This window comes from Grampus griseus, assembly GCF_964374135.1.
Source record: "Grampus griseus genome assembly, chromosome: 20".
In the NCBI taxonomy this organism is placed as follows: domain Eukaryota; kingdom Metazoa; phylum Chordata; class Mammalia; order Artiodactyla; family Delphinidae; genus Grampus; species Grampus griseus.
Window position 1 is genome coordinate 19596036 of NC_139014.1, and position 27396 is coordinate 19623431.

Here is a 27396-nt window from a genome sequence, read left to right on the forward strand (position 1 = left end):
CTTGGAAAGTGGTACCCCATGCCCACTCATTCATTCTCTAAGGCTCTTCTGAGAATGGGTGGGGGTAAGGAGGCAAAATGACAGACTCAGGGTTTGTAAGAGTGAAAGATGCACATTTAAAGGGAAAACAGTAATAGAAAGAGACAGAGGTGACCTGTGGGACCCAGTCCACATGTTTTCCTATTAGAGACAAATCTCAGCTTGAAGGTCCAGTTTAATAAGATCTCCGTGGTCCCTGTGAACACCAGCCTCCTGATCGTAATGCCTACTCGATGGCTTCATTCGTCTTCCTTTTCATCTTTTTCCATTTTTTCAGAATTTTCTGTTATTTCCGGTTCTCTTATTTCTCCCGATTCTGTTTTCCCCAGTGCTCTGGACCCTCTTCTGCCGATTTCTGAAAGTGTCTACTCTAGTCCTTCGGACTCCCTCGTGCTTGATTCTTCTGAGAGGTTTTGGTCCAGTTCTGAAGGCCTCCTGTAAATTTCTCTTGTTTCCCCTCTGTTCACTGCTGTTAGTTTCCTGCCTGCTTCTCCAGATCGTCCCTCGGCAACATCTCCTGGACCTCCCTCCATCGCAGCTGGTCCTTTTCTCCTTGAGGGGCTGGCTTCTTCTACTTCTTCTCTCTGCCTATGTTCTTCTGGTCCACTAGCTGTGATCCCCAGGGTTTCCTTAGACAAGTCACCTTCGGTCTCTTTCTCACTCTCCATTTGCTCCCGCTCGCACTGCTTCATCACCTTCTCGGTGACCTTCTCGGGTTCATCTCTCATTCTCATCGTTTCCTTCTCCTTTGCCATCACTGTTATACTATCCAACGTAGTGGCATCTTCTGAAAAACAAGAGAAAGGAGGGAAGAAAGGTAGAAGTTTGTCCGTCTCCGGGCCTGGGGGAACCCCAGCCTGTGGGGGCCTGTGTTTCTAAGAGACAGCACCCCTTTCCAAAATGAGAAAAGGGATCATCATTTACTGACCACCAGCTCTGTTCCTGGCATCATGTGAGCAACACAGATTATACCGTTCAGTCATCAAAAAATTGCATAGTGGGGCTTCCCTGGTGGCGCAGTGGTTGAGAGTCCGCCTGCCGATGCAGGGGACACGGGTTCGTGCCCTGGTCCGGGAAGATCCCACATGCCGCGGAGCGGCTGGGCCCGTGAGGCATGGCCGCTGAGCCTGCGCGTCCGGAGCCTGTGCTCCGCAACGGGAGAGGCCACAACAGTGAGAGGCCCGCGTACCGCAAAAAAAAAAAAAAAAAATTGCACAGTGTTACTGATTCGAGTTTGCAGTCGAGGGACCTGAGATTGATAAAGGGGAAATCACACACGATGGTTACATTGCAAATAAATAACTGGCAGAGCCAGGATTTGAACCCAGGACAGTCTGCCCCCAGACCACATTCTTTCTTTTTCCCTACGAGAACTAGCACAGGTGCTGGGAAAGGACAGAGGCTTCTCCTCCAGCATGCCCATTCTGCATTTCCCTTCGTCCCTGGGAAGCGTATTCATCATTTGTTGGGAGGTTCCCCGTAAAAATGTGAGCAGATTGTGGTGGAAGTTCGGATGGAGAGCAATTTTACAACCCAAGGGATCTTTGCTCGTTGTTTTTACCAGCTACAGAGAAAAGTTACCAATCCCTTCCTGAGTCTCCTTCCACTTCCTGGAAGTCCTGGTTTCTAAGCCGCCTATAGGGGCTCTGGGTTCAGAGCAGGAAAATGACGTGGTTTGGCCAAGACACATGCAATGCTGCCACCTGCTGTCCGGGAAGGGAAGTGCCCAGCAGCGGCCGGCCTCAGGGCCTTCCGGAGGAGTTTTCAGGATGCCTTTCCCAGCACTCCGTCGGCCAAGGGAGGAGGATGCTTGGAGCATCTGCCACTTCCCTGCTGTACCCTTCACATTATTGCTTCTGTGGCTTCTGAGCGCAGTTCCAAAGGTGTGTGGAGGCAGAGGCAGATCTTCTCTGAGGGGATCTGGCCACCACGTGGCAGGTGCTGGATAATAAAAGGCTGTCATCTGCCTGCTCAGGTGCCCAGAAACCCCGTGCCCAAATTCCCGCTGCTGTACCTGGATCAGAGAGGGTTTCAGCCTCGGTGCCTGCAAGGGGCTCTGTCCCCCGAGGAGCCCGGAGCCCCAGCCCCAGCTACCCTTTACTGCGATCTGGCTGGAGGGAGGGCCCCTCAGAGGGGCAGACAGAAACTGCACAAGCGTGGGAAAAGCATGGGTTCCAGGGGTAGGCTGCTGGAGACTGGAATCCGCTGTGGGACTTTAACCCCTCTGCCTCCATGTCCACACCCGTAAAATCAAGCACGGAATACTTATTTCTTAGTGCTCTGGGATCAGAGGAGTCGGTATGTATAAAGCTTAGACGAGCGCCTGGCATGCAGGAAGCACCGAGTGGGGGTCAGCTTCTCTTATCATCCCTGCCCCTCTGGGGCCCGTCCCTGGTCCCTGTCGACTCCGTGGGGCCTGGAGTCCCAGCCACTTCCTCTTCCCTCACTCCTTTCATGGGAGCCAGTCAGACAGCCTAGAGCAAGGCGGGGGATCAAAGGCCTCTCTACTCCCTGGAGCCCTCGGGAGAAAGAATGTGATAAGGGCTAGACCGGCCAGCAGGAGCACAGCCCTGCCACCTATGCACCTCAGCTGGCCCTTGGGTCCCCTGCCCCGACCCCTGCGCTGCCCACTGCTGGCCCTGAAGACCAGCTGCCGGCAGCAGGGGAGCGTGTGGCTCTGAGTCAGACTGCTGTGTGACGTGGGCAGATCATTCAGGCTCCAGTGCCCCCAAAACAGTACCTACCTCCTAGGTGGTGAGGACCGAGTGAGATCATTCTGTCTAATGCTTAACCCAGTGTCGGGCCAGTGGTTAAGAGCCCCCACAGTGTAAGCTACTGTCATTCCACCTCTGTGTCTGCTCCTGCTGTTTCCCACCGGAAATGCCCTCAACCTTCCATCTTGTATCTGGAAAATGCTTGGGCATCTTTTGGAGCCTGAAGCAGAAGATTCTCCCTCTTGGAAGCATTCCCTACCTCCCCACAGAACTGGGAGCGCCCCTGCCCGGGCCCTCACAGCAGAGCACTGTCCCCCTGCACAGCAGGCTCCGGTGCAGGAGCCCTGGTCGCTGGCAACTCTAATTGCCTGGCTCTCCCACTGGGCTGTGGGCTCCTCCAGGGCAGGGACCGAGCTTCTGTCTCCTCCCAAATCTCACACCTTCCTGGCACGTGACAAGCGCTCGACAAATAGTTGATGAATTGATTAAAGAAATACGGGAGTACTGAAGAAATAGGGCAGACAGCACGGGTTCTGACCCCAGCCCGAGGTCTCCCTCTCCTGTCCCAAGAAAGGCTGGGGTTGGTGGCGGCACTGAAATCAGAATACTTGGTGAGCAGTGCCAAGCCCCCGACCGAAGGAATGGCAGGAAAGCATGGCGAAGACTGCCAGAAGGAAAGCAGAGGGAGCGTTCTGAGGTTGCCGTCTTCGGGGCCCCAGAACTCACCTTTCTCCTTCTTATCTTTGAGTATCTCCCTGTAGTTGGTTTTCTTCAGCTCTTCAATGATGCACTTGTTGACATCGTCCAGGGCCTGTGGGTGGCAGAGGAGCTGGTGAGCTCTCTTAACCCCGTGTGACCTGTCGTTTCCCCACCCAAGCCCCAGCGCCAGGAGGCAGGGCTGTGCACAACCCTGCCCCCTCCCCTTTCCCCTGGCTCCTCTGAAGACTGCCGCCCTGAGGTTAGTGGATACTATGCACTTGGAACTCCCCACACTAAGTGGTATGAGAGATAGCGCGGCTTGCAGGCAACTCAAACTCATTTCCCTCGGGCTCAGGCCTGTTCTGGGGGGTTGCGTCTGTCTACTGAGTCCCACCTTTTTACCTAAAGCTTCTCTTGGCTTCAGCCAGCGTAAAAGAGACAAGGCAAGCCCTTCAGCCCTCAGCCAGGCAGCAAGCGACGGAAGGGACTCAGCCACACCCTGTGGCTGGGGGCTGGCCTGCCTTCCGGGGGGCTCCCACGGTGTCTGCAGGACGCCCGGGGACCTGGAACTCAGCCTGTGCGCATCTTGAGGGCAACTCTGCCCTCTTCGTCGCAGCCCTCCCCCTGACCCCCCCACCAGGGCAGAACACCACTAGACACTCAGGAAACGTCTGCCGGGCCTGGACTCTCTTGTGCAGCGCTGGTCTGCCCCCCTCGTATGCTTTCCTGCCTGGAGATGCCATTCCGGGGGGTGAAAGGTCAGGGGCCTGATCCCATGAGGAGCCACTTAGGGCCGTGGGTCCATTTGGCTTGACAGGCGCTTCTCTTTGCCTCCTTTCAAAACCTGCCCAGCCTCCAAGGCGACCTCAAACCCTCCTTGAGGAGAAAGGCCCAGCCCTGCCTACCCACTGAGGCTCTCACGCTGCATCCCCTGGTCCCTGTCGCACGGGTCAGGAACGAGGGCGTTGCGTTCTAAGCTTCCTGTAGACACCCCACTTCCTGAGGGCCGGGACCACGGTCATCACCTTTGGTGCAGTGATGGGAAGACTTTAGATCTGCACCGTGTGGTACCCAGAGGCCTCACGTGGCTATTGGGCACTTGAAACATGGCTGGTGTGACCGAGGAACTGAACCGTAACTTTTACTTACTTTTAATTCCTTTTACTCTAAATGGCTGCCTGACGAAGCAGCGCAAGTGGGTGAGGCCATCACGCTGATTTCTTACTGACTCCTGGGGGGGGGGGGGCGGGGGATGGGGGGGCTGGTACTTTTCAAACCGCAAGTCCTAAAATGTGCTTAGAAGGGCTCAGCCGGCATTAAAGAAAAGGAATGAAAAGAAAATAGAACAGAGTAGGAAATAGCGTACATAGTAAAGGTAAATATGTTTTGTGAAACTTTCTATTTTTTGTCTGTTTTTTCAAAGAAAAATATGTGTATTGAGGTGAATTCTCTGGCAGTCCAGTGGCTGGGACTCCGAGCTTGCACTGCCGAGTGTGCGGGTTCGACCCCTGGTCTGGGAACTAAGATCCTGCAAGCTGCGCTGCAAGGCATGGCCCCAAAATGAGAAGTTCACAGCATGGGCACTGGCTGGGCTGCTGTATAAACTGATGGCGGTAACAGTGGAAAGCCACTGCCCTACCCAGGATGTGCCCTGCGGTTGGGGGGTGAGAAATATCTGGGGCTGAGAGCCCGGGGGGCCCACCCAGCCCCAGAGCCGGCCCAGCGGGGGAGAGGCTCACGTTGATGATGGCCTGCTGTGCCTGGCTGTTATGGACGAGCTTCGCTCTCTCCAGGGCCTTCTCAAAGTTGTTCACTGCCGACTGGAAGTCTCTCAGCTTCACTGAAGAGCACGAGGGAGACAGGTAGATTGTGACATTGTGTGCTGCACGGTGCGGCTGCCCTGCAGGTGCCAGCGGCCCTCGGGAGCAGCCCCAGGCGGGCAGCATCTGGGCCTCCCAGCACCACCCTTTCCAGACATTCCTGGGTCCCCACCCAGGACATTTCTGGTCCTCACCGCTAAGGACCAGAACCTGAGAAGCTGAGCCTTGGATGTCAGGTGCAAAGAGTCAGTGAGGGAAGGGGTCTGTGCCCACATCATGCATCTCCAGGGGGACAACTCCATCTTGCCCCACCTTTAGATTGTTCCAGAAAAGATCTTTTTTTTTTTTTTTTTTTTTAATGTCCACTCAAATTTGTTAAGAACACTGTGGAGACCAAACACATCTGGACGGGCTGGCTGTGACTCGTGGGCCAGCGGCTGGGACATCAATGCCCACGCTGGTACAATCTGAACCCAGAGAGGAGGCAGCTCCCCCGAGCTCACTCACCGGACAGGTTAGTGCTGGGCCAGGGATGACGGCCTATGGACTGATTGACTGCCCTTGAAAAGAGGTTAATTTCAGGAAGGACGGAGAAAAGTGCTCACCTGCCAGGGTCTGGGAACACCACACTCCACTTTCTTTGCACACCACTGCTTCCTCTTATCACTGAGGACCCCAAGATCCACCCCTCCCCATGAACTGCTTTGGGATCCCCGGGGAGAGAAGGGCCTTGTGTCCATAAGTCAAACGGCAAAAGGCCTTATATCTGAAAAGCAATTCTAATATAGTTCTGAAAGTCTGTGGAGTCACAGTGAATGAGGTCAATACATATTTCTTTTTCAAATACACATTTGAAAAGAAGGAAAGTCACTGTAATCCCTCAGAGACCACCCTGAATAAATGTCGATGTCATTCGGACACCGCAGGTCAGAACAGGAGTCATAACACTTACGGGAGTGACGCAGTAAAGGCCGTTCCTTTTAACTGAATCTATAACCTGGAGTTAGCTTCATTCTGGGGGCCCTTTTCTTCTTCTTTTCCCCCCTCTGTGTATCCACAAATCTATACATTTATATTTACATTTTCGTTGAGCCATAAATCGACTTTTCTAAGGATTGTAATTGTTTCTCATCTGTGTTAGAAACACTTACGGGAAGCTGACGAGAGGGCAGGAAGGAAGAAATGAGTGTTTCTGGAGTGCTCGCTATATGCTAGCTCTAAGTGCTTACACGCCTAAGTATTACCTTATTTCTTCACACCAACCCTCTAGGTACCTACTATTGATATAATCATCCCTATTTACAGAGGACGAAACTGAGGCACAGGGTGGCATTTGCCAGGAGGGCCCAGAGCCCAAGATCTGCCCGCTCGGCTGTGTTGCCTCTACAACCCAGTGGCTCTCGGGCTGCTGCACTCGATTGGAACTAGGATCGCGCAAGCCCTGCTGCACAGACAAAGAAAGAAAAGTCCTCACAGGAACACGAAAGAGTTCTAGGAAAAGACACAGTAACCATGTCTTCCCCAGTTTACAGTTTTCAAGTGGTTTTCTCTATGTTTTTAGGAAAGAATCTACAAGACGTAACGAGGCCCAGGAGGCCCTGTGGATCTGGCCCCTCACCAGCCTCCTCTCTCCAGACTTTCCTGGCCCCCAGCAGCTTGACACTGATCTCCTTCAGTTTCTTAAATCAGCCAGACTCCTGCCCACCTCCCTAAATGCGGTCCCTTTGGCTGAAAAGTTCTGGCTTCAGATCTTGGAACAGCTGGTGCCTTTGCATTCTTAATGTTTCTGCTTAAACGTTACTCCTCAGGCATGCGGGCAGGATAGTTACCAGTTTTGCTCCCTACTGTATGCCCAGCTTTGGTGCCTAGAAGGTGCCAGGTAAGCATCTGTGATGTGAATAAGTGAATGTGTGGTAAGGCCCCTGATCAGAGCACCTATCACGCTTCCTCCTTCTCTGGGGTCAGCTGTGTGCCCGGAGCAGGGCAGCTCAGCACAGCGATTAGAAGCCCGAGCTCCACTGCTTGCTTATTACTGTAAGCTATTTGTTTTTTAAGTTCATATTATGAAACATTTCAAATATACAGAAAAGTCGGAGGAATAGTATCACGAGCCCCCATTACTCATCACCCAGCTTCAAATATCATATGACGTCACTTGTATGTGGAAGCTTAAAAAATGATACACATAGGGCTTCCCTGGTGGCGCAGTGGTTGGGAGTCCGCCTGCCGATGCAGGGAACACGGGTTCGTGCCCCGGTCTGGGAAGGTCCCACGTGCCGCGGAGTGGCTGGGCCCGTGAGCCACGGCCGCTGAGCCTGCGCATCCAGAGGCTGTGCTCCGCAACGGGAGAGGCCACAGCAGTGACAGCCCCGTGTACCGCAAAAAAAAAAAAAAAAAAAAAAAACCGCAGGAAGAAAAAAGATACACATAAACTTATTTACAAAACAGAAACTGACTCACAGACTTAGAAAACAAACTTACCAAAGGGGAAAGGTTGGGGGGAGAGATAAATTAGGATAAATTAGGAGGTTGGGATTAACATATACACACTACTACATATGAAATAGATAAGCAACAAGGGTCTACTGCACAGCACAGGCGACTCTACTCAGTGCTCTGTAATAACCTATATGGGAAAAGAATCTGAAAAAAGAACAGACCTATGTATACGTGTGACTAAATCATTTGGCTGTACACCTGAAACTAACACAACATTGTAAATCAACTATACTCCAATATAAAATTTAAAAATTGTTCAAAATATCAAAATATCACCAATCTTGTTTCATCTGTTCCTCCTCACCCCTGCCCCTTGCTGTTTTTTAACAACTTTATTGAGATGTAATTCACTTAGTATAAAATGCACCCGTTCGAAAGTATACAGTTCAATGATTTGGGGTAAATTTATAGGCTTGTGCAATGATCAGCACAACCCGATTTTAGAACTTTTCCATCACCCTAAAAAGTTCCCTCACGTGACCTGGGGCAATCTGCTGACCCCCGTGGAGTTTCCGTTTCCCCAACTATAAGAGGACAATGATGCCTCCATCCCTGGCTTGCATGGTGATTAGGTACAAGAAGGCACACGTAAAGGCTACCGAGGCAAGAGGAGTGGAGCTGTTTTCATGACCACATGACACTGTGCTGGTCTGCAGATGACTTCCTCAAGGGCAGGGCAGCTCTCAGGGGCCCCCAAGCCCTACCTGAGCTTAGCTTAAACTAGGCACTACATACGCTGGTCAAAATGCAGGGGTTTAGCCCCACTCTCAGAATCGGAACTCTCAGCGCAGGGATACACTGGGATGGTAAGTTCAGGCCACGGGATTCCCGGCCCTGACATGGGAAACGTAGGGTGGTCCTCATGGGGCCCATACCTTGTGCCTGTGCCACCAGAACACCGGCGTTCAGCTGCCACTCGATGTCCCCTTCTTCCTCGGCGCACTGCAGGGACTTCTCACCATAATTCTGGGCCTGCCAGGCCTGGTCCAGCTCCAAGTAGCAGCGGCCAATCTCGTGGAACAGCCAGGTCTTCTCCAGGGTGCTTTTGGCCAGAGGGATCTTCTCCTCCCATCTGGGGACACAAGAACCAGGGTCGGCTCCTTCCGCTCAGGCCCTGCACTCGGCCATAGGAGGCCGGGCTTCCTACTGGTGGCAGAAGAAAAACTGTTCTCCAACTACCAGTCCTTTTAGAAACGGGGGTGGAGCTAGCAAGCATTAACATATGTTTAAACTACCGAAGTTATTTTGGTACATCTATGGGACTGGCTTTGATGATGCAAGAGTTGAAAATAATGTTTGTAAAACAGGATTTGAAATAACATAATAACATTTAAGAATATTATTAAGCACATGTAAGAGAAAATCAACACAGAAAAAAGACTGGAATGAAAAAACAAAATATCAATAAAAGTAAGAGCAGGATTAGAATTAGTACTTGTCTTTGGGTGGTGGGACTGAAGACTTTTACTTTTCTGTATTTTCCAAATTAATATTTTAACATTAAGCACGTATACTATAAAACGTTTTATTATAAAAAGATACAGCGATTGGTTCAAGAGGGTGGAGTAGAAGGACGTGCTCTCACTCCCTCTTGTGAGAACACCAGAATCACAACTAGCTGCTGGACAATCATCGACAGGAAGACACTGGAACTCACCAAGGAGGATACCCCACATCCAAAGACAAAGGAGAAGCCACAATGAGACGGTAGGAGGGGCGCAATCACAATAAAATCAAATCCCATAACTGCCGGGTGGGTGACTCACAAACTGGAGAACGCTTATACCGCAGAAGTCCACCCACTGGAGTGAAGGTTCTGAGCCCCACGTCAGGCTTCCCAACCTGGGGGTCTGGCAACGGGAGGAGGAATTCCTAGAGAATCAGACTTTGAAGGCTAGTGGGATTTGATTGCAGGACTTTGACAGGACTGGGGGAAACAGAGACTCCACTCCTGGAGGGCACACACAAAGTAGTGTCTGCATCGGGACCCAGGGGAAGGAGCAGTGACCTCAGGGGAGACTGAACCAGACCTACCTGCTAGTGTTGGAGGGTCTCCTGCAGAGGCAGGGGGTGGCTCTGTCTCACCGTGAGGACAAGGACACTGGCAGCAGAAATTCTGGGAAGTACTCCTTGGCATGAGCCCTCCCAGAGTCCGCCATTAGCCCCACCAGATAGCCGGGTAGACTCCAGTGTTGGGATGCCTCAGGACAAAAAACCAACAGGGAGGGGACCCAGCCCCACCCATCAGCAGACAAGTGGATTAAAGTTTTACTGAGCTCTGCCCACCAGAGCAACAGCCAGATCTACCCACCACCAGTCCCTCCCATCAGGAAACTTGCACAAGCCTCTTAGATAGCCTCATCCACCACAGAGCAGACAGCAGAAGCAAGAAGAACTACAATCCTGCAGACTGTGGAACAAAAACCACATTGACAGAAAGATAGACAAGATGAAAAGGCAGGGAGCTATGTACCAGATGAAGGAACAAGATAAAACCCCAGAAAAACAACTAAATGAAGTGGAGATAGGCAAACTTCCAGAAAAAGAATTCAGAATAATGATAGTGAAGATGATCCAGGACCTCGGGAAAAGAATGGAGGCAAAGATCAAGAAGATGCAAGAAATGTTTAACAAAGACCTAGAAGAATTAAATAACAAACAAACAGACATGAACAATACAATAACTGAATTGAAAACTACACTAGAAGGAATCAATAGCAGAATAACTGAGGCAGAAGAACGGATAAGTGACCTGGAGGACAGAATGGTGGAATTCACTGCTGTGGAACAGAATAAAGAAAAAAGAATGAAAAGAAATGAAGACAGCCTAAGAGACCTCTGGGACAACATTAAACGCAACAACATTTGTATTATAGGGGTCCCAGAAGGAGAAGAGAGAGAGAAAGGGCCTAAGAAAATATTTGAAGAGATTATAGTCGAAAACTTCTCTAACACAGGAAAGGAAATAGCCACCCAAGTCCAGGAAGCACACAGAGTCCCATACAGGATAAACCCAAGGAGAAACACGCTGAGACACATAGTAATCAAACTGGCAAAAATTAAAGACAAAGAAAAATTATTGAAAGCAGCAAGGGAAAAATGACAAATAACATACAAGGGAACTCCCATAAGGTTAACAGCCGATTTCTCAGCAGAAACTCTAAAAGCCAGAAGGGAGTAGCACGATATACTTAAAGTGATGAAAGGGAAGAACCTACAACCAAGATTACTCTACCCAGCAAGGATCTCATTCAGATTCGATGGAGAAAACAAAAGCTTTACAGACAAGCAAAAGCTAAGAGAATTCAGCATCACCGAACTAGCTCTACAACAAATGCTAAAGGAACTTCTCTGAGTGGGAAACACAAGAGAAGAAAAGGACCTACAAAAACAAACAATTAAGAAAATGGTAATAGGAACATGCATATTGATAATTACCTTAAACGTGAATGGATTAAATGCTCCAACCAAAAGACACAGGCTTGCTGAATGGATACAAAAACAAGACCCATATATATGCTGTCTACAAGAGACCCACTTCAGACCTAAGGACACATACAGACTGAAAGTGAGGGGATGGAAAAAGATATTCCGTGCAAATGGAAATCAGAAGAAAGCTGGAGTAGCAATACTCATATCAGATAAAATAGACTTTAAAATAAAGAATGTTACAAGAGGCAAGGAAGGACACTATTTAATGATCAAGGGATCAATCCAAGAAGAACATATAACAATTATAAATACATATGCGCCCAACATAGGAACACCTCAATACATAAGGCAACTGCTAACAGCTGTAAAAGAGGAAATGGACAGTAACACAATAATAGTGGGGGACTTTAACACCTCACTAACACCAATGGACAGATCATCCAAACAGAAAAGTAATAAGGAAACACAAGCATTAAATGACACAACAGACCAGATAGATTTAATTGATATTTATAGGACATGCCATCCAAAAACAGCAGATTACACTTTCTTCTCAAGTGCGCACAGAACATTCTCCAGGATAGATCACATCTTGGGTCACAAATCAAGCCTCAGTAAATTTAAGAAAATTGAAATCATATCAAGCATACTTTCTGACCACAATACTATGAGATTAGAAATCAATTACAGGGAAAAAAAGGTAAAAAAACACAAACACATGGAGGCTAAACAATACATTACTAAATAACCAAGAGATCACTGAAGAAATTAAAGAGGAAATCAAAAAATACCTAGAGACAAATGACAATGAAAACACGATGATCCAAAACCTATGGAGGCCGGGCTACTCCACCCTCTTGAACCATGGGATGCAGAAAAGCAGTTCTAAGAGGGAAGTTTATAGCTGTACAAGCCCACCTCAAGAAACAAGAAAAATCTCAAATAAACAATCTAACCTTACACCTAAAGGAACTAAAGAAAGAAGAAGAAACAAAACCCAAAGTTAGCAGAAGGAAAGAAATCATAAAGATCAGAGCAGAAATAAATGAAATAGAAACAAAGAAAACAATAGCAAAGATCAATAAAACTAAAAGCTGGTTCTTTGAGAAGATAAACAAAATTGATAAACCATTAGCTAGACTCATCAAGAAAAAGAGGGAGAGGGGCTTCCCTGGTGGCGCAGTGGTTGGGAGTCTGCCTGCCGATGCAGGGGACACGGGTTCGTGCCCCGGTCCGGGGGGATCCCACATGCCACGGGGCGGCTGCGCCCGTGAGCCATGGCCGCTGGGCCTGCGCGTCCGGAGCCTGTGCTCCGCGGTGGGAGAGGCCGCAGCGGTGAGAGGCCCGCGTACCGCAAAAAAAAAGAAAAAAAAAAAAAAAGAGGGAAAGGACTCAAATCAATAAAATTAGAAATGAAAAAGGATAAGTTACAACGAACATCACAGAAATACAAAGCATCCTAAGAGACTACTACAAGCAACTCTATGCCAATAAAATGGACAACCTGGAAGAAATGGACAGATTCTTAGAAAGGTATAACCTTCCAAGACTGAACCAGGAAGAAATAGAAAATATGAACAGACCAATCACAAGTAATGAAATTGAAACTGTGATTAAAAATCTTCCAACAAACAAAAGTCCAGGACCAGATGGCTTCACAGGTGAATTCTATCAAACATTTAGAGAAGAGCTAAACCCACCCCCTTCTCAAACTCTTCCAAAAAATTGCAGAGGAAGGAACACTCCCAAACTCATTCTATGAGGCCACCATCACCCTGATACCAAAACCAGAGATACTACAAAAAAAGAAAATTACAGACCAATATCACTGATGAATATAGATGCAAAAATCCTCAACAAAATACTAGCAAACAGAATCCAACAACACATTAAAGGGATCATACACCATGATTTATCCCAGGGATGCAAGGATTCTTCAATATATGCAAATCAATCAATGTGATACACCATATTAACAAATTGAAGAATAAAAACCATATGATCATCTCAATAGATGCAGAAAAAGCTTTTGACAAAATGCAACACCAATTTATGATAAAAAGTCTCCAGAGAGTGGGCACAGAGGGAACCTACCTCAGCATAATAAAGGCCATATACAACAAACCCACAGCAAACATCATTCTCAACGGTGAAAAATGGAAAGCATTTCTTCTAAGATCAGGAACAAGACAAAGATGTCCACTCTCGCCACTATTATTCAGCATAGTTTTGGAAGTCCTAGCCACGGCAATCAGAGAAGAAAAAGAAATAAAATGAATACAAATTGGAAAAGAAGAAGTAAAACTGTCACTGTTTGCAGATGACATGACACTATACATAGAGAATCCTAAATATGTCACCAGAATACTTCTAGAGCTAATCAATGAGTTTGGTAAAGTAGCAGGATACAAAATTAATGCACAGAAATCTCTTGCATTCCTATACACTAATGATGAAAAATCTGAAAGAGAAATAAGGAAACACTCCCATTTACCATTACAACAAAAGGAATAAAATATCTAGGAATAAACCTACCTAGGGAGACAAAAGACCTGTATGCAGAAAACTATAAGACACTGATGAAAGAAATTAAAGATGATACCAACAGATGGAGAGATATACCATGTTCTTGGATTGGAAGAATCAATATTGTGAAAATGACTATACTACCCAAAGCAATCTACAGATTCCACGCAATCCCTATCAAATTACCAATGGCATTTTTTACAGACCTAGAACAAAAAATCTTAAAATTTGTATGGAGACACAAAAGACCCCGAATAGCCAAAGCAGTCTTGAGGGAAAAAAACGGAGCTGGAGGAATCAGACTCCCTGACTTCAGACTATACTACAAAGCTACAGTAATCAAGACAATATGGTACTGGCACAAAAACAGAAATATAGATCAATGGAACAAGATAGAAAGCCCAGAGATAAACCCACGCACCTATGGTCAACTAATCTATGACAAAGGAGGCAAGGATATACAATGGAGAAAAGACAGTCTCTTCAATAAGTGGTGCTGGGAAAACTGGACAGCTACATGTAAAAGAATGAAATTAGAAAACTCCCTAACACCATAAACAAAAATAAACTCAAAATGGATTAGAGACCTAAATGTAAGACTGGACACTATAAAAGTCTTAGAGGAAAACACAGGAAGAACACTCTTTGACATAAATCACAGCAAGATCTTTTTTGATCCACCTCCTGGAGTAATGGAAATAAAAACAAAAATAAACAAATGGGACCTAATGAAACTTAAAAGCTTTTCCACAGCATAGGAAACCATAAACAAGACGAAAAGACAACCCTCAAAATGGGAGAAAATATTTGCAAACGAATCAACGGACAAAGGATTAATCTCCAAAATATTTAAACAGCTCATGCAGCTCAATATTAAAAAAACAAACAACCCAATCCAAAAATGGGCAGAAGACCTAAACAGACATTTCTCCAAAGAAGACATACAGATGGCCAAGAAGCACATGAAAAGCTGCTCAACATCACTAATTATTAGAGAAATGCAAATCAAAACTACAATGAGGTATCACCTCACACCAGTTAGAATGGGCAACATCAGAAAATCTACAACAACAAATGCTGGAGAGGGTGTGGAGAAAAGGGAACCCTCTTGCACTGTTGGTGGGAATGTAAATTGATACAGCAACTATGGAGAACAGTATGGAGGTTCCTTAAAAATCTAAAAATAGAACTACGATATGACCCAGCAATCCCACTACTGGGCATATACCCAGAGAAAACCATAATTCAAAAAGACACATGCACCCCAACATTCATTGCTGCACTATTTACAATAGCCAGGTCATGAAAGCAACCTAAATGCCCACTGACAGACGAATGGATAAAGAAGATGTGGTACATATATACAATGGAATATTACTCAGCCATAAAAAGGAACGAAATTGGGTCATTTGTAGAGACGTGGGTGGATCTAGAGACTGTCATACAGAGAGAAGTAAGTCAGAAAGAGAAAAACAAATATCGTATATTAATGCATATATGTGGAACCTAGAAAAATGGTACAGATGAACTAGTTTGCAGGGCAGAAATTGAGTCACAGATGTAGAGAACAAACGTATGGACACCAAGGGGGGAAAGCGGTGGGGGTGGGGGGGTGATGAATTGGGAAATTGGGATTGACATGTATTAAACTTTTATTTAAAAAGAAATATATGTATTTTAATGTAAAAAAGATACAAGTGGGTAGGTAAACACTCACAGGCCTGTGTCTTTTGGCAGCTAGACACCAGGGGCCATTCGGGAAACCATATGACGTGGAACAGAAGGCTCTGGTGATCAAGTCTATTCCAGTCAAACCACGAAGGCCTGAAGGACAATTTCTCTCTGTGTGGTCAAGCCCGCTCCCGAGTCTCCCTGGGGCTGAGTCACCCCACTGGAGCAGGTCACCAGCCCCAGGGCTGGACATGGAAAGTCCAGAAGTTAAGCCCTCTGGAGAGCTCAGACTCCATTCCCAGTGACCCCATGTGACTGCACAGAGGGACAGAATAACCGCTGAAGGGCTCCCAGAAGTCAATGGTCCACCTGGTCCTGAACTTGCCCAAAGTAAGGGTCACCTGGAGTACTTGTTAAAGTCAGATTCCTGAGCTCTAACCCAGACCTGGAGAATGAGAATTTCCAGGGGAGAGGCCCAGGAATTCATACGCCTAACAAGTGTCCTCAGTGACTCCTGTCACTGGGAAATTTGGAGAAAATAATGATTCTATTCTATTAATTAATTTAACTGATGAGCCACAGAGTTTACAAAGTGGCTTGCCCCTGGTCGCTGAGCACAGCCAGGAGCCAAACTCTGGTCTTCTGATGCCTCTTTGCCTGACATCCTGCCCCAGCCTGGGAGTCCAGTGGGAGGGTGGGATGTCCTGGCCCCAGAGTAGGGAGGGGACAGTCCCGGGTCACTCACGTGTCAATGGCTTGCTGGAATTTCCCAACTCTGGCAAAAACCCTGCCAATGTTGTCCAGGGCCCTGGACTTGGCATCAGGAAGATCACTGTGGGGAAGAAGCAAGACAAGGCCATTCTAGGCACTACGGAAACTGAAAAGAAGGCAAAGACGGGCCAGTTGGAGGGACGATGCCCAGGCTGGCAAGGCTGCGGTACCCAGGCCCTCTTGAGCCCTGTGGCCGGGAACGGACATTATCGGGACTTTTCCGGAGGGCAAACAGGCAACAGCTTGCAAAGATATCCCTTAGGTCCAGCAACTCCCCTTCTAGGAATTCACCTCCAGAATATAATGTAACAAGGACACTCAATAGAGTGTTGTTTGTAGTAATAAACAGTGGAAGCAATCTGAATTCAATCAGTGCAATTTTTTGTGTACGAAAAAAGTCCCTGATATATTAAGTTAAAAAGTCAGATTATGGGAGCACATACAACGTCCGTTGCCCCATTAAGTGTTAAAAGTGAATGTGCGGGCCTGAAGCAGAAGCTGTGCTCAAAGCTCTGACGATGGAGGAAGGGGCCACGAGCCCGGGAGTGCAGTAACTGCAGCTCTAGAAGCTGGAAAAGGCAAGGAAACAGATTCTCCCCAGAGCCTCTGGAAGGAGTGTGGCCCTACCAACACCTTGATTATGGCCAGGGAAACTGCCTTCAGACAGCCAACCCCCAGAACTATAAGAGAATAAGTGCGTTGTTTTAAACCACCAAAAAATAAGTAAATAAATTAAAAAGCAGGCATTTTAAAAAGAAATGGAGAATTTAAATCTAACTATTAACAGTGACTGCCCAAGGGAAATGAGAGTATGAAGGAAACTTTTAATTTATCCACATAATCTACATTTTTTTTTCAGTATTCACGTGTCATCAGAAAAGTGATGAATATATTTCCATAAATGGGGGGGGAAGGGATGGAGGGGGAGTTTGGGGTTAACAGATGGAACTATTATGTATAGAATGGATAAACAACAAGGTCCTACTGTATAGCACAGGGAACTATATTCAATATCCTATGATAAATCAGGTGGAAAATAATATGAAAAAGAATGTATATATATTTATAACTGAATCACTCTGCTGTACAGCAGAAATTAACACAACATTGTAAATCAACTATACTTCAGTAAAAAAAATTTACACCTTAAAAAAAAAGGTATTTCCATAAAGAAAAGGCAATCGCTCCCCCCTACACTGGTTCTTTACTATTACCATATTACCATATGAACATTCGGATCTGTTAAAAAATACCTCCTTCCCAACAAATAAACCAAGAAAGCCCTCCCCCAACCGCAGCCCCCTCCCTCAGCATCCCTCCCTGACTCCCTCCCTTCTCAGGCAAGCTCCCCTTCTTCCCTTCGCCCCTCAGCCCCTGGTCCACAGTGGCAGACTTCCTCGTCTTCCAGGAAACCCTGCTCTGATTTACTCTCCCCACCGTGGCCGCGCTGCCTTTTAAATGCAAACCTGACCAAGCCATCCGTCTACCCGCGGACATACCCACATCTGTCTGCAGTCTCAGCGAAGCTCTGTGTGTGCAGGCAAAGGGGAACAGCCTCAGTGTCTGTCCGCAGGGATGCAGTTACCTATGTGCATACTGTGGGTGCCGAAATACCTTTCTATGAAGCTATTCGAAGAATGAGACATTCCTTTCCAAGGCACGTTCTTTTTTAAAAAACCACATAAGTGAGTCACTTCTGTTTTAAAAATCCTATGTACGTGTACATGCACATAAATATGTAGGTAAATACATTGCAAAGGGGCCAGGGGGACACATCTCAACGCGGCCCTGGGGAAGCGAGGGAGTGTGGTGTTGAGGGCTGTGGGGAGACTTAGCACCACACAGCTCTGGGTCGAGCACAAGGCCGTGGATGGGTGTGAAAACAAAGCCCTCATCGGCCCTCACTCCTTCCGGCTAGGTCCTCCCTCCTCACTCCCCACAGGTCCTGGCCCCCCTGCCCAGCACAGGAGCCGCCGTTCCCCCAGCCCTCCACCCCTGCCCTGTCCCTCTGCCTAGGGAGTCACCCCTCTTGTCCTATCTTTTCCTTCCCTCCTCCCTGAGGCCCCCTCAGCTCCTCTCTCTTCAGCTTCTGGGCCACGTTTACTGCTCTGATGTCAGCCTCCCCTTCCAGAGTGGGTGCTCTTTTCCGGTGTGAATAGACAAGTTGAAATACGTTACTTTGTTCATAACAATAATGTGTACTGTTATCTTTGACAGTGGTGGGACTGAGAAAGCCTGCCATCCAGTCATCCACAGAGTAATCAGAGAAAGGAATTGAGGGCTGGGGTCACTGAAGAAGCTGCTCAGACAAGTCGGGATTTGAGCTGCGCCTGGAAGGATGGTGGGCTTTGGAGGTGGGGGCAGGGTTGATTCCACTGAGGACACCCGTGGGGCGCACAAGTGAGACTCATGGGTGAGACTGGCGGCCCGGGGACTTCCCTGGTGGTCCAGCGGGTAAGACTCCAGCGCTCCCAATGCAGGGGACCTGGGTTCGATCCCTGGTCGGGGAACTAGATCCCGCGTCGGGGAACTAGATCCCGCATGCATGCCGCAACTAAAAAGATCTCACATGCTGCAACTAAGACCCAGAGCAGCCAAGGAAAAGAAAAAAAAGACTGGAGGCCCGTTTGTGGATGTTGCAAAGGAACTAAGCTTGTTTAAGGAACACCTCTGTTTGCTTCATCAGCCAGTTAGCGCACATGCATCACATGCCCATTACGTGGCAGATGCTGGGAAGAGAAAGGGAGTAGCAAAGTCCAAGGTCTGCGGGGCAGGCGAGAAACGTACGGCGTGTGGAGAGGGAGCACGAGGAGGGCTGCTAAGTCACTCTGGGGCACATGGTGGGCTTCCCCCAAGAAAAAACCACTTCTTTACAATTTGAAGGATGGGGAGGAGGGAGCTGACGAAGAAAGGGCTGGCAAAAGAGAAGGCTGAACAGAAGCAGAGCCGAGAGGTGCTGGCCAGGGCTCAGGATGCCCAAGGGCCCGGAGAGAGCCTGGTCAGCCGAGGTCAGGGTAAGTCAGGTCAGGAAGGACGGTCTGAGCTGAGCAGACCCGGGCGCTGGAACTGTCTCCCGACCACTGGCTTTGTTTTGCACAGAAGGGCCAGCTGGGCGGCAGGAAACCCAGGTCGGAGGAAACAGGCAAGAAGTGAGGAAGGTCTGGACTGAGCTGTGGTAGGGAAAGAGAGAAGGGAATGTTTTAATTTATTTTTATTTTAATTAATTATTTATTTTGGCTGCGTTGGGTCATTGCTGTGCGCGGGCTTTCTCTAGTTTCTCTATTCTTCATCGTGGTGTGCGGGCTTCTCATTGCTGTGGCTTCTCTTGTTGCGGAGCACGGGCTCTAGGCACACAGGCTTCAGTAGTTGCGGCGCGTGGGCTCAGTAGGTAGTTGGGGTGCATGGGCTTAGTTGCTCCGCGGCATGTGGGATCTTCCCGGACCAGGGCACGAACCTGTGGCCCCTGCATTGGCAGGCAGATCCTTAAGCACTGCACCACCAGGGAAGTCCAGGGAATGTTCTCTTGATGGCAGGAGGAGGCGTGGATGGGCCACGGCGGGCTGGCGTGAGCGGTGAGGGGAGGGAGGTGTCTGGGAAGCCACCTTGGCTCCTTCCTGGGGACTGAGTGGCCACCAGTGCCATCTTCACGGATAGGGGGCCCTGAAGCAAGAGATTTGGCAGGACGATGAGGGGCTCCACTTTGGACATGTTAAATTTGGGGCTCCTGTGGGACATCCAAGTGGAAATGCCTTGGACTCTGTTGCATATGCAGGTCCGGAGCTCAGAAGGGAGGCAAGAAGTAAAGATTTATGTCTTTAGGGCACGGGAGAACGTTGGATCCAAAGTACTGTATATACTTATTTAATCCTCAAAATCCCCATGAGTTGGTATTATTATGCCTTCATTAGAGATGAGGAAACTGAAAGGGTCAGCAACTGAATCAAATCCACACTGCTTCTAAGTGCCAAAGGCAGGAAGCAAATTCAGGTCTGTCTCCAAAGCTGGTTGTTGTTTGCTTGTTTTCTACTCCTGGAATGGCCAACATGTGAGATTCCTGCTCAGCGCGGTGAGGGCAGGTGAGAAATGAGCTGGGAACGGACGGATGGCTTCTAGGACTCGGACGAGCAAGGGGGAGAACACAGGTGGCGGGCGTGTTCAGGAGATCCGGTTTGGCCCAGAAGGGTGGACTGACATTGGAGGGCTGTGCAGAAGTGGGTTCCGAGAGGGCCCTGAGTGCCAAGTGAAGGCATTTGCTTTTAACCTGCAGGAGGTGAGGGCCCAAGGCCTGTGTGTCAGCAGTGGAAGGACAGTCGACAGGTGAAAATCAGCATGTCTCTGGAGGTGACGTGTGGGAGCAGCTCGAGGCAGGGAGAGGTGAGGGCTGACCTGAGAGGAAGTGGGAGGATTGGATGGACTCCCCTGGCGGTCCAGTGGCTAAGGCTCCGTGCTCCCAATGCAGGGGGCCCGGGTTCGATCCCTGGTCAGGGAACTAGACCCCGCATGCCACAACTAAGAAGTCTGCGTGCCACAATAAGAGATCCCACATGCTGCAACTCAGACCCAGTGTGGCCAAAATAAATAAATAAGTTTTTCAAAAGTTAAAACAGAAATGGGAGGATGGGAGACTGAGAGAGGCTCAGAACAGTGGGGTGAGTAGAACCGGGCAAGAGAAGGTCACAAATGACTCCAGAGGTTAGAACCAGGGTGCCCAGAAAGCGATGGTACCCCTGAGAGGGGCCATCAAGTCTCGGGAAGAGCTGGTTCCCGAGAACCAACACAGTAGTCATCACGGATACGCAGCGCTGTTCTGAGATCTTCATGTAAACTTCTGCATGTCGCCCTCCCTGCTACCCTATCGGGTAAGGGCTACTGTTTTGTCCATTTGACAGAGGAGACCCAGGCTGCAAGAGGTTAGTTAAGTGCCTGCCTAAGGCCCCACAGCTGGGAGGTACAACTTCGAAGCCCAAGCTCTTAGTCAGTGCCATGGTTTCCGAGGCCCTGCTTGATCCAACCCCTACCTGCTTGGTCCAGTCTCCTCTCGGCCTTAAGCTCCCTCCTGCCTACCTCTGGGCCCTCCCACAAGCCAAGTGTGTCCCCAACACCCAGTCAAGTCCTCCTGGAATACACTTTTCGTAGCACCGGGTCCTGTACTTTTTCCTTATGACACTTATCACAGTTGCAATTTATTAGCTGTGTCACTTTTTGTTTTATCTCTGCGGGGAAATGAGCCTTGTGTCTGGTCACTGCTGTGTTCGCAATGCTAGCAACATCTGGCATGTCTGGAGTTGATGAATGCTTGTGGAGATGACATAAAAATAAAAATATCCCTAAGAGCCAAACCACTGGGAGCTTCTTGGAGTCTGGGGCCACTACCTTCCTTTTGTGGCAAAAAAAAGCTGACAGTCTAGGCGTGCCCTTGTCCTGGGTAGGTGGCTCCTCCCTCTGGGGGAATCCACCTCAGGCACGCAGGGCAGAAAGTGGGAGCTCAGCCACCAGCAGCCCTGGCAAAAGGCCGAGACGTAGCCCCCGCCCCAGGCCTCGGCCGCTTGGCCTTCCAAGCCCTTGCAGGCACTCACTATTCCTTGGCGATCTCCAGGTCCTTCCTGTGGCTCTGCAGGGCTGCCACCATCTGCCCCAGCTCCATCTGGGCGTTCCCTATGCAGCTGTGCAAGTTTCCAACCAGTTCGTCCTTGTTGGGCACCTCCTCTTTGTTCCATTCCAGAACCTTCTTCAGCACTTTTTCAGCTTTCTGAAGGCTGCCTTCAGCACTGCCGCTGGTCAGCACTGGGAAGGGAGAGAGGCAATATGGAGCGGGGAGCAGCCCCCCCACCGGATGACAGGGGAGCCCACTTCCCCCTCCAGATTCCATCCACAGGCCAGCGAAGCCAGGGGCTCCGGCTGCCGTGCGGCTCTGTCCCCACCTGGCCACAGGCCCGCCCTTCTGAGAACACCACCCACACATGTCAATGTCCTCCAGGCTCTTGAGGATGTAGCGGGCCGCCTGTGAGGGCCGGCGCTTGCGGTCCCCCAGCCGCTTCTCTTGCATCAGTTTCCTGTCCCGCTCCCTGGCGTAGATGGGCTTCTGCTGCCTCCAAAAGTCACTGCGCCTGTCCAGGTAGTTGACGCCCGTCATGATGAGGTCCTCCACGGTCAGGCCGTGCTTGATGGTGCCTCTGATCAGGTCTGTGGGCAAGGGTGTGGGGAGGCGTCTAAGGGGAGTCACCTCCTCTTGGCTCAGGGTCTCCCTGTGGGGACCTCTCCCTGGAATTGGGGGACAGTAATGAAAGCAAGAGCACATGGGTGGGACAGTGGGTCTAACTGGGTCCAGACGAGGCCACAGCCCCTTCTTGAGGCACTCTCATGGCACAGGGCTTCGAGCATAGGCCCCTTACGACAAGACATGAGGAGCTAGCAGAAGCAGCAGCTGGTAGACAGCTTTCTGAAAAGCTCCCAGCCCTCGCGGCTCCCTTATTTCAAGCTGTGTCCTCACAGAAGACAAAGTAGAAACGCACAGCCTGCTCCAGGTCGCCAGTGACAAGCAAGCCCCCAGGTGCCAGGTGTGACAGTGCAAGCCGGGACCCGGAGGGGCATGCCCGAGCTCTGCCCACCTGCCTAACCAGAGGTCAGAGCTGGGAGCAAAGCTGCAAGGCCACTTGGGTAATGCTCCGGCCACCTCTTCCTTCCATGGAAGCTCCTCTGCAGGGAGGGAAGCATCCAGGCCTGTTACAGAGGAGTTGTGCCAGCAGTGAAGCTGCCCCTGAGACGCACCCTGCCGGGAATCCTACACAGGACCTTGGGAAGTCAGTTCTGGAGAAAAGGCATTGGCTTCAAGGGTGATCCCTGCTCAGGCTCAATAGCTAATGGCAACACTCCCACCACCCATGTTTATAGGAGACAGTCATATAATGAATGTCTAATGAGGAAATAGGCTCCGTCCTATCTCCTCTCCCTGCCAGCATGGTGTGGTGGGAAGAGTGCTGCACTGGAGGTTAGGAGGCCTGGGCTCTGCTGCCAGCTCCACCACTAGCTTGCTCGTCACCTTGGACAAGTTACTCCCCATTCGGGCTCTAATAAAAGGAGGGATTAGAGAAGATGAGGTTTTAGGACATTATGGTTCCACGGTCCTAGGATTTCCCTTCTAGCACCTCCAAGCTGGATTCCTTTGCCCTCTGTACAGACTGAAGGCTCAGGGGATACCCCTTTGGGGACCGCAGTGGTAAATCTTCGGCGTTCCCTCCCAGGGTACCATAGCACTTAAGAGCTCTGGTTCAGAAACTGGACTTCTTGGATTCAAATACGAGAGCTGTGTCACTGAGTTACTTAACCTCCCTACGCCTCAGTTTCCTCATCTGCAAAATGAGAATGGTAGCAAAACCTTTCCAGAGGAACGTGTGGGCAAATATCCTTTGAAAGGCTCTGCCTCTGGCTTATACGTTAAGCATCCACCCCAGATTTCCTTCGCCCCGAGTTCCCTGTTGCAAAAAAAGTGTCTGAAACCTTCATCCAACAAGAGCTTCTCCAGATACTCCTTGTCCACGTAGAGCTCGCCCAGGAGCTGTCGGATGGTCTTCTCGCTCTTGAGCGAGCCCTTCCGCTTGGACTCTCTCTTGGGATGGTGTACGAGCTTTCTCACGGGATGAGGCTTCTGCTGGGCTTTCACGCTCTGGGAATACGGAGCAATACCCAACAGAGCCTGAGAAAGGAGCCTGGAGCACCCAGCCAAGGTCCCCTGAGCCTGTGATCCCAGACCGCTCCCTCCAGGACCTCCGTGGGCTGAGAACCATGGAGTGTGTCTGGTCCAGGAACAGCTACACTCCCAAAACCCCTCAGGAGCTGGGGCAGAATCTCATGACTGCCCGCACTGGCCAGGAGCTCATCACTCCCAGGCACGAGGGCCGTTAAGACTTGTTTTTTTATTGGAGTATAATTGCTTTACAGTGTTGTGTTAGTTTCTGCAGTACAGTGAAGTGAATCAGCTCTATGCATACCTATATCCCCTCCCTCCCAGCACTGCCCCATCCCACCCCTCTAAGTCATCACAGAGCACCGAGCTGAACTTCCTGTGCTCCTCAGGCACGTGTGGCCTCTGCCTTCCGAAGGAGATGATGTCAGAGCAGCCAGGGCCCTTACCTCCGCCTGCTTGCTTATGAAGGACAGGTCTCCTTTGTTCTCCAGCTTAATAGAAGAAGGACCTGCAAGGACAAAAGCTGGGGCTCAGGTCGGCCGGGCCCCCAGGCACAATCTATCACATATTTTATGTGGAAATAGTTGCCTTTGGCAGGAGGATGGTGGAAGCTGGCTAGCAAGCCAATGGTTCAACACTCTCCTAGGAGTCAGGCAGCCCCCACTAGCCTAAGGCCACAGCAGGCCCTGGGCACCAGGGGTGCTCTCCACTTCCACACTCTGCCACCCACAGTGGCAAGCTCTCCACCCACCCCCACCCCCACTAAGCTGATGGGCAGAGCCAGCCCTTGGTGCGTATGAGGTAAGGGAGGAAGCCAGGGACCGGGGAAGGCTGGGCTCAGGACCTCATTCTACCCTATGACACCAGGCCAAAAGAAGCCCTACTCGTCTGTCTTGGGGTGAGTAAAATAGTGCTTCTCATCTGGCTTTGGAGAGAACCAGACACTGCAGTACAGCGGATCGGGGGACTGGTCTTCCCAGTGGACAGTTCCTAATCCTCAAGGAAATCATGAGCGGCCAGATCCACGCTTGGGACTCCCTGTAGCCCTTCCGGTGGTGGCTGCCCACCCAGTGCACCTCGGGCCTTCCCCCAAACCTAAGGATTCCAGGAGCCTCCTGGATAAGGGCAGAGGCCTCACGGTCACTCACTTCCCACTGAGTTGTTGATGGCTTCCTGGGCTTTCTGAATTCCAACTCTGAATTCCCGATCGGGCCTCAGCTTGTAGCCTCGATGATAGAACACCAAGGCAAATTCAAAGTCTCCCATGGTGTACAGGGTCTCTGCCTTTTGTAAAATCCCCTGAAATGAGAGCAAGTCAAATCAAGGAGGGCAGACGAGGCCTTCTAGGACTCAGGTGTGGTGGAACAGAAGGGTCCCTGGCTTGAGGATAAATGTTGGGATACAGGGGCAGAGAGCCAGGCAAGTAACCTAGGAAGGGAAACGGCAATCGACTCCAGGCAGTCTGGCTGGTTCTTCAACCAGTACTAATCAGAGGCTGCTGCAGCCGGTGGCAGTGATGAAGAAAGAGTGAGTCCTCCCACCCTTACGGTCACCTTGCAGAAAGTCGGGTCGCCCTGGAGTGAAGCCTCAGCGTCTGCTAGGGATTTCTCCAGCTCTCCCATCCTGAGGAAGCACTTGGAGCGGGCAACCAAGCAGTTCTTATCTCCATTCTGAAGGTGAAGAGCCTGAGAAAGAAACCACTCAGATCAACGGGCACCAGGCAGGGTGAGGTAAGAAGCCGAAACGGACACAGCAGCCCAAACCCTCCTGCCAGAGTTTCAAGGGGACTCCACAGGCCAGCAAACAGGTCTTTGGATCTTTCCAGACTAAAAGCAGCACCACACCGATCTCCGCTCAGTCAACTAGGTTATCTGCATGTGGCTCATCTGGAACAAGGTGAAATCACAAGCTATCGTGGAAACCACTGGTTGAGAAGCGAGAACATGCTACCCTGTGGATATTCGGAATTTCTCCTAGTGTCTGGGATGCCTCCAGTCCACTCAGAATCATAGGGTGTTTGGTGCATAAAAATTCAACCATGAGCCCGTAAATGGCTGCACAACACATTCAAAATACTATTCGGAGGCTAAGCCTTCTGGAGGCTAACAGAATGGGCTTTAGACAATCTGCAACTTGGTTATCCATTCCACGTGCCCTCTCTTCTTACATAGCTTATTTGAGAATGAATCACTATTTCAGGGGGTTAAGATGAAAGTACCGAGAAAATGGAAACTGTGATTTTGGCCCTAAAGTGGCAGCGAATGCTTCCCCTCCTCCCCATGTCCTCCCTTCTCTTAAGATCATTACCATAGTCTGCAGTGTACTGTCCTTCCTGAGGCATCAGACGGTACCCGCCCCTGTCTAAGACCTTCCCACTTTTCCAGGAAGAGGAAGTGGCTACTTTCTTTCCTAGAAAAGCCCACTTCTCACCTAAAGCTGTAGGCCCCCAGGATGTTCTTTTCTCACTACCTGAGCTTCTCCAGGATGAAACAGGATCCAGAAAGAGGAGAATGCGCGGGGCAGGGCCCCTGAACTTAATTGTTGGCCCATCCGATCAATTATTTTTGGTTTTAGGATGTGGTTGGTGATGCAAAGGGCCAAAAGACTCTAGGTAGCAGTTGAGAAGCTTGACTTTAGGGGGAGCCTTCGGACTGGTTACAGGGCTATCCTACCACTCACTTTGTACCAAGCGGGCTATTTCTTATAAAAGAAACAGTCATAAAAACATACAAAAGCTTATTTGGGAGACAGTACAGTAGAGTATGGTGGTTAGCACCTCAGCACTGAAGTCTGAGTGCCTGAGTTTGAATCCTTCCTCTGCCACTCGTTAGTTCAGTGATCTTGGGCGTGTGACTCGACTTCTATATCAGTTTCCTCATCTACAAAATGGCGTAATAACAGCACCTCCCCCATAAGCTTGCCACTTAACAGTACGCCTGGTATCTTAAAATAGCACTCAATCCCCTTAGGGTCGAGTGAAGCTATTTATACTACAGTAAAGTTTTACGATGTTAGTTATTCACTGACCACCTTCCAGAAGCAACCGTGTGCCAGACTTCACTTCTGCAAGCAGCGTCCCAGCCACTCTCCCAGCCAGTTACGGGAAACTGAGGAAGGAGGCCAATCGCGAAACATTTGAGTAAAAAAGTAGGAGACGAGGTCAGTGTTAACACAGAGGTTGGTTACTAACAACCAGGCAGAAGGCAAGTGGGAATTGGTAGAAAACGGCCAAACAGGGGCTTATCTGTCACAGATGTGCATCAATCAGTAACAGTGGAATAATGGAAACAATAGGGTGGTTCAGGAATCATCAGGACCTCAGTGATGGGTGGCTGATAGATTCGGAGCGCGACTCACGTTGCTGAAGCTATGGGCGGCTTTAGCGAACTCCCCGCACAGATAGAGCCGCTCGCCCTCCGCCATGTAAGAGGTGAAGGTGCTTGGCAGGCCTTCAGTTTCTGGGTCCTCCATGGTGACGCAATTCGGAGACGATGAAGCGGAGAAACGGAGGAAAAAAGCCTGAGAACGTCTGTCTGGCTTG

General features: G+C 49.6%; 1 protein-coding gene across 1 annotated transcript; it reads right to left on the minus strand.

Moving 5' to 3' along the window:
- Positions 1 to 113: 113 nt before the first annotated feature.
- Positions 114 to 27396, minus strand: ODAD4 (outer dynein arm docking complex subunit 4). Its single transcript, XM_082679507.1, has 12 exons — positions 27213 to 27396; positions 25409 to 25540; positions 25004 to 25154; positions 24302 to 24363; positions 23669 to 23834; positions 22130 to 22354; positions 21748 to 21955; positions 16146 to 16232; positions 8647 to 8843; positions 5192 to 5292; positions 3480 to 3564; positions 114 to 826 (listed from the first exon to the last, which is right to left on the minus strand). Exons 1-12 carry the CDS (start codon positions 27324 to 27326, stop codon positions 405 to 407), a joined length of 1950 nt encoding a protein of 649 aa, XP_082535633.1. The 5' UTR covers positions 27327 to 27396; the 3' UTR covers positions 114 to 404.